This window comes from Tupaia chinensis, unplaced genomic scaffold, assembly GCF_000334495.1.
Source record: "Tupaia chinensis unplaced genomic scaffold, TupChi_1.0 Scaffold143231_1, whole genome shotgun sequence".
Taxonomy (NCBI): domain Eukaryota; kingdom Metazoa; phylum Chordata; class Mammalia; order Scandentia; family Tupaiidae; genus Tupaia; species Tupaia belangeri.
The window spans coordinates 469,886-477,820 of NW_006203075.1; the positions used below are offsets into that span (position 1 = coordinate 469,886).

At 40.3% G+C, this 7,935-nt stretch overlaps 1 protein-coding gene across 1 annotated transcript in view; it reads right to left on the bottom strand.

Annotated features, from left to right (window-relative positions):
* The window catches only part of TEX9 (testis expressed 9), a 57,717-nt gene extending 52,119 nt beyond the window's left edge, over positions 1-5,598 (bottom strand). Inside the window, exons 1-2 of the mRNA XM_006163829.2 lie at positions 5,475-5,598; positions 5,282-5,373 (exon numbers count right to left, since the gene is read on the bottom strand). Coding sequence (XP_006163891.1) covers positions 5,282-5,373; positions 5,475-5,540 — 158 coding nt within the window. The 5' untranslated portion in view covers positions 5,541-5,598. The remainder of the gene's footprint in view (positions 1-5,281; positions 5,374-5,474) is intronic.
* Between the last annotated feature and the right edge of the window lie 2,337 nt (positions 5,599-7,935).

The window sequence follows — 7,935 nt, forward strand, 5'->3', positions numbered from 1 at the left end:
AGATATAAGAAAAAATGTTTTATCTACAATTATAATTGATCATTTTAATATTTTCCTAACAAAAACCAGTAGAGCTAGCATTAAAAATTGTGGAGGCTGATGTAACAGAGAATGAAATCAACCAATTTAATCTAATAGATTAGCCATCAAATGGTAAGTATATGTTCTACTGAAGAATACAGTTACAAAAATTGGACATGTACTTGGGCACAAATAAATCTCAATACACTTTTAAGAACCAGTATCAAATATATTCTCTGACTACACTACATTGAAAAATAAAAATTTTAAATAACAGAAATAAAACCAACCAGCAAACAACCCTGCATACTTGGAAACTAAAAACCACACCTGTAGGGCACTGGTGCACCAGAGGCCTGGGTTTGGTTACAAACCTGAACAGGTTCAGCATGCTAGCTAACTGGGATACTAGGGCAGGAGAACTACAGTACGGAGAAATGCAGTCAAAAATACCTCTCCCCCTCCAGTGCTCTCTTTCCCATGCTTTCTCTTCTTCATTTAAAAACACAACCCCTCAAATAATCAACTTAAAAATACAATATTTAGAAGTAATCAAAAACCAATCTATCTATCTCCTAGAAGACAGTTGAGCTATAGTTGGAGTGAAATTTTTACTAGATCTATTAAAAAATGAGAAAAGCAAAATAAGTCAGCCCAAGAAACTAAAAAAAAAAACCAAATCTACATTAGAAGAGTTGTTTCCTATTGCTTTATTTCTATAAAGACTAATGAATTTTAAAAACATGGATTAGTAAGAAAACCATAGCTAGTTCTTGGAAAAGGCCAATAAAATAGGTAAATCTCCCAGCAAAAGTGACAGAAAAGAAAAAACAAACCAAAAAAACTATCAGAAAACCTCTAAAAAAGGGTAATATGGTTACAGATAAAGTCAAGATTTAAAACATAAGAGCACTGAGTAAATTTATGTAGATTTAAAAACATACATGAGGGACCAGCAAATGGTGCAATGGTTACAATGCTAGCCTCCCATATAGTCCACCACAGTTTGGGTCCCAAGTCCCACTTAAAACTCATGCCAGGCGCATGTGACTGCATGGCCCAGATCCCAGGAGGAAAATGGAGAAGGAATTGCAGTGAGGCCACTCCCCCGGGGGGGGGGGGTGATTTCTGTCTGTCTTGCACGTGCAAACATCCTATAGCAAAAACCTGTCTTAAAAAAAAATTACATGAAATGAACATTTTTATAGAAAACTATCACCAATAAAAATGTATTCAAGAAACATCAGTATATTCATAAAGGTTCATTATTACTAAAGAAACTGAATTCACAGGCCAAAAAAAAAAAAAAATTCCCTTAACAAAACAAAAACACCAGACTCAGACACTTCTACAACTTTAATCAAAGGGCAAATAATCCCTGATGGTAAAGCCTTCTCCCAAAAAAGAAAGAAAAAATTCCACTTTGGTTCATAGAGCAAAAATCCAACATAAAGTGATAGCAATCAAATCCAGTAGTTGTTAAAACAAGAGGGACCAGGAGATGGTGTAATGGCTGTGTCACTGGACTCACATGTAGTCAACTGCGGTTCTAGTCCTGGACCGGGTGGCTTAAACTCACATCAGGTGTATATGTGTGCGTGTGTGAGTGTCCAGGATCCCAAGAGGAGAATGGAGGAGAAGGTATTGCGGCATGGCCATTCCCCCTGGGGGGTGAGTTCTCTCTTTCTGGCTTTCTGTCTCTCTCTGTCTTATTGGTGAGTGCACACGCCCTATAGCAAAAACTTCTCCAAGAAAAAAAGAAAACAAGAAATCTGCCCTTGTAGTCAAGTATGTTAGAACTTTACAAAGGAGGAGGAAAAGTATCATTTAATTCCATTTGTTATTATTAGGTTTTAATTCGACTAGAGAGAGACAGAAAGGGAAAGCAAGCCACCAGGTCCGAGATTTGAACTACGGTCAGCCATGTATGAATCTAATGCCTTTAACCACACCACCTGCTGGCCCCAGAAGAAGGAAAAGTATCATCACCTGAATCACTTCAGGAAGAAACAAACTTTTCTAACAAACTAACTCAAATCAGAAATTAAGGGGAACTTCTTTAAACTTGATCAAAATAATCTACAAAACTATAGAGGAAACCCCAAATGTAATAATCAATTACTAAAAGTGGGTTCCTCCAATAATAACCAAGATAAGGAAGCTCATCAGTGCCTTTTGTATTCCATATTGCACCAAAGGGCCTAAACAGATATAGAAAAAATGATAATGTATAAGAAATTATAAAGGGACAAAACCAAATTTGTGTGTGTGTGTGATATAAGTATCTTTACCAAAAATCCAAGGAAAAGAGGACTACAGGTGTGATAAGATTCCATCAAAGGTTCTCTTGCACGTGTGCACATGCATGCACACACTACAGGAAACTTCAATAGGGATATATATTTATATATAAATACCAATGTAGTATCAACATGCAAAAATCAACCATGTTCTGACACATACAACCAATTTAAAAATGCAATAGAGAGGCTAGTAGATGGCCTAATGGTACATCACTGGACTCCAACATGACTGATCATGGATTAAAATTCAGGCTGGGTGCATGGATGCCCAAATTCCCAAAATGAGACTGGAGGAGAAGGCACTGCTGCATGGCCATCCCTCCGAGGGGTGATTTCTCGCTTTCTATCTGTCTCTTTCGCAACTGTATGTGCTCTATAACAAAACTCTATTAAAAAAAAAATACAATAGAAAAAATGCCACTCATTATAGCAACAAAAACTATAAGGCACATTGAAACAAATTATATGTGCAAGGCTTTTATGTAGAAAAATGATAAAATTATTAAAGGATAAAACAAAATAACCCGTGTAAATGGAGATGTATCATCTTCGTGGAAGATTCAATAGCATAATGATGTCAGTTCTCTGCAAATTAATCTATAAATCCAATCTAACTGGGATTTCTGGGGAGGCTTGCATTACCTTTATCATATAATCTTATTGTTTAGCTCTTTAGTTTCATAAAACAGTATGGGTGGGGCCAAGGTGGTTAAGGGCACTGGACTCCCACATGGCGGACAGCATTTGATTCCTGGACCTGGTGGCTTGCTTTCTCACTTTCTTTTCTCTCTCTGTCCCACTCAGGTCAAACCAAAAATAAAAAAATAAATAAAGATAAATAAAATTATTTTAAAAAAACAGTATGGGCATGAAGCTTGGAAAAAAATCTATCTACTTGAGTGATGAAAGGCATGTACTTCAAATGATTACTTCTTCCAACTATTTGACAGGAGGTGAATTGCAGATGATTCTAGATTGTTCTCCCTGGGAAGTGCAATGTTCTGCTGATTGAAGACATAACCCAATATGCTTTACACCAAGATAATATGTAGAAAACAGATACTCCGTTATGAACTCATAACTCTTGCCTATAGGGATGGCCAGACATTTTACTCTTCTGCATGACACGAAATTGCTCTAGAAGATTTAGGCAGGGACTGGAAGTTAACTCTGTTCATATACCTCAGATTTACACAATTCGGAGTACAGATAACAGAACAAGTAACAAAAGGCTACCTTTACCACAAAACCATCCAGAATAGTTCCTGTAGATTTCTGACTTAAGGCACCAGAGCCAGGTGCAAACACACTGTTAAATACACAAATTAATCTAATCAACACAGCTATTTATCTGATAATAAAGATAACCTTGTTGGTTTAGGTACCGATGATGTAGACCTGTATTTGAATACTAGATTCAGCTGCTTAAGGGCCAATTTCATTAGAGGAGGGAGGAAAATCATCTTCCCACATGTGGCAAATTGGCTTATTCGTCTAGTTCACTAGAAAGAGCACACTTCAGTTTTATTCTAAGTATAACTCTTTGAAGTTTTAACTCTGAAGAACTGCCAGACCACTCTCCACATTTTAGTTACTTAAAAAGAAAGCAAGTGGTTAAAATATGATACCCCCTAATCCAGGATTTGTTACCAACTTGCAGCCACAGTCTGAAAATATTAAATATAAAATCCCAGAAACAAACCATTCATAAGTTCTAAATTGGGTGCCGCGTTGGGAAGTCTGAGGAAATCTTGCACTGGCCTGTTCCATCCCTCTGGGATGTGAATCATCCCTTTGTCCAGCCATCTAGGTTATCAGATTGACTGTCAGTTGTAGCAGGTGCTTGCAGTCAACCAACCCTGTTTTAAATTAACTTAATTTATATATTAAGCTTTATCACGGGTATGCATAAATATGATAAAACATAGTATATACATGGTTTGGTACAATCTGTGATTTCGGGCATCCACTGGGGGTCTTGGACAGTATCTCCTGCGGATAGAGACTACCCTATATATATTTTTTGGTAAGGGTGGCAAATAAACAGATATGGTCTCTGCCTCTGTGGCACTTACAGTCCAGTGAAAGAGAAGGACAACATAAAAGTAAACTACCTTATGGACTATTTGTTTACTCATTTTAAATTGGATTAATTGCAAGAAAAATTGGTAAGACAAAAAAAATAAAGAGCAGCAGAGGCATCATCAAAGCATGATCAAGGAAATCTACTCTGGGTGGTTCAAGTGGGAGATCCTATGTGAGTGCTGTCAAAGAAGGCCAAGGAAAATTTTTAGGCACTAAACGACCAGTGAGTCTAAGAATTGAAGAGAAAAGGAAAACATAAAATGACACGAGATTAAATAAATAGGAGGAGCCAGATCTGCCAGCACTTTTGAAGTGCCACAGGAATCCACTACAGAGTTTTAAGCAAAAAAATGATCAAACTGAAAGATTGGTTGGCCTGCTGCATAAAATCTGTTGACGAGGCGTGGAATGGGCCAACAATGAATGCAGGTGTTTCAGGATAGCTGTAATTACACCAAGAACAGGCGGCCCAACGTGGGTGAGAGCGGTAGTTCCGGTTGCACTGAGAAACAAGATCTGCATTCAGAAGTCAGGCCTTAAACGTATATAACGTAAACTTCTATGAACTTCAAATGAAGCGAAATATCCTAACTGGAAGCTGAATTACTGGTGGCAATTCCTGCTATCCAAATCAGTTCCAAGAGTACCCTCTTGCCGACAAACACATTCAGTTGGGGCTAAATTTTCTCCGCTTTCTAGTACCTTCTAAGACGCAGAACCACTCAGGTGGAAAAGACAGGGGCAGCTGAGCGGGATGACGGGAGGGAGTACTGGACATGGTCCCGAAGACCCAGCCAGTCCGGGAGAAGTACTTGTAAAGTAGCTTCATTTCGACGAAAGAAAGGGGAAAACTCATACTCAGAAAGTCTTACTTATATTCTTCTTCCTTGGCGAGAAGGTCCGGTCCAGGTGCCGCCGGTCGCCGGGTGCGCGGCGGGAGCGGAGTCCCGGGAACGCTGCGTCTCTGTAAAAGAGACAGAGACATTCAGGTCCAAGGCCTAGGGGGTTCGGCGTCTCAGTCGCCTGGAGCCCCGTCGCTACCCAGGAGTCTGGAGTTGAACTGACCCCACGACCAACACTTCGTCCCGCCATCTTTCGGACCGCGACGCGGTTACTGAGGCAACGACACATCTTCCCGCGAGAGTTTTCACATCCCGGGCACCCTGATCTTGACCGAGAGCGCCGCGTGTGGGCGGGGCCGCGTGTGGGCGGGGCCGCGTGTGGGCGGGGCCTCCGCCCTTCGAAGTTGCCGTGGGCGTCGCGTTGCACCTCCCTGGAAAACCAAGGCCAGTCCTAGTTCTTTGACTTACTGCCAGGGTAAATACTCAACTTAGGGTGGTGGGTTTTGAACGAGGAGGCAGGTCTGTTTCTCATAGTCTGAAGAAAGCAAGCTGGAAAAGTCCCTACCCCGTTGGGTTTCCTACTGCTATTGGTCTATCCAGTCCCTACTCTTTTTGTTTAAAACGAATCCTTAAGCTGAAATCTCAAGTACTGATTTCTCACATTTGTTCGCGGTATACATGGTTAAGAGCTGGGGCTCTCAGTCAGTTTAAGTTCTTTTCTTGGTTCTGCCACTTAGGAGTTACACGGGCTTGGGCCATTATCCTGGCTACATCATTGTGAAATAGTTCTAAGAATAGTACCCACTTCACAGTTACTACAAGTAAATGAAGTCGTGCTTAGGACCATACCTCAATCACAGCAGTCAATAATTATAACTGCTTTGGGGGTAAAATCCACAGTCTAGAAATGAATGTTTACTGATGGTCAACTGATTGTCAGCAAGGATGCCAAGACATTAAATGGGAAAAGAACAGTCCTCAACAATGCAGGACAACTGGATAACCACGTGCAAAAGAATGTAGGCCACCTTTACTTCACATATACAAAAAAATTTAACTCAAAATAGATCATAGACCTAAACTGAAGAGCTAAAACTATAAAGCTATTGAAAGAAACTAACTATATGGGACCAGCAGTTGGCATAATGTCTATGTCGCTGGACTCCCATGTAGTCCACTGTGGTTTGAGTCCGGACCCATGGCTCAAACTAATGCTGGGTGCCTGTGAGTGCCTGCGCGAGATCTCAAAAGGAGAATGGAGGAGCAGGGATTGCGACGTGACCACCCCCCTGAGGGGTGATTTCTCACTTTCTGTCTCTCTGTCTGTCTGTCTTTCTAGTGACTGCACAAACCCTATAGCAAAAACCTCTCATCCATTCATTCATTCATTAATAAAGAAGAAATAATAAATAATCTGTAGTTGTAAATCTTGACCTTGAATTAGATAATGGATTCTGAGCTATGACACCAAAAGCTGACCAATGAAAGAAAAATATATAATTGAACATCATCAAAATTAAAAATTGTGTTGAAAAGACACCTAAGAAAAAAATAAATCATAGAAAGGGAGGAAATTTTTGGAAATTGCATAACTAAGAGACATGCATCTTGACCATAGGAAGAACTACTTAAATTTCTGACACTAGATCAGAAAGACAGTTGCATACCCATGCTTATTGTGGCATTATTCAAAATTGCTAAGAGATGGAATCAACCTACGTGCCCAAGAATAGATGGCAGGATTGGAAAAAAAAAATGTGGCATATTTACACTATGGCATACTACTCAACCATAAAGAGTGAGACTATCATTTTCTACAAAGTGGATGAATATAGAACATTTAATGCTAAGTGAAACAAGCCAGGCTATGAAAGATAAACACTGTAGATCTCCACTCAGTATATACCAAATCTCTGCATTCCATGGCAGAAATGGAAAGATTCAAAGATATAGTAGTAGAAAAGGCAAGTGTAGATATCAGTGACTATATGGTAGATTAGTGGATAGTAGGAGGTGAGTGGGAGGGGCTTAGCAAAAACACATTTAACAGACACAAGAATGTAAGGTCCAGGGCCAGGCAGGTGGCATGGTGTAAGGTGCTGGACTCCCACATGGCCAGCAATGGTTTGAGTCCAGTTCTGGCAACTTGAAAATCACTTCAGGTATGTGTGTGTGCATTCCTAAAATGCCTACAAGGAGAATGAAGGGGAAGGGATTGTAACATGGCCATCCCCCCAAGGGGTGACATCTCACTTTCCCTCTCTCTGTTTCTCTGTCTCTCTCTCTGATGAGCACATGTGTGCTCTATGGCAAAAACATGAAAAAGAAAAAAAAAAGTAAGTTTCTTTATTGAAATTATATACATGGTAACATCCTTGATTTGATTGTCACACACTGTATGCATGCTCTGAAAAACCATTTTGTGGATCCAGCAGGTGGTGTGGTGGTTAAGGCACTGGATTCCCACGTGGATAATCATGGTTCAAGACCTGGCAACTTGAGAATCACACTGGGGAGACAAGCAGTTAACGTAGTGGCTATGTCGCTGGACTCACATGTAGTCAACTGCTGTTTGTGTCCCAGAACTGGTGGCTTAAAACTCACGCCAGGTGCATGTGCGTGCATGCCCAAGATCCTGACAGGAGAATGGAGGAGAAGGGATTGCGGTGTGGCCATCCCCCCTG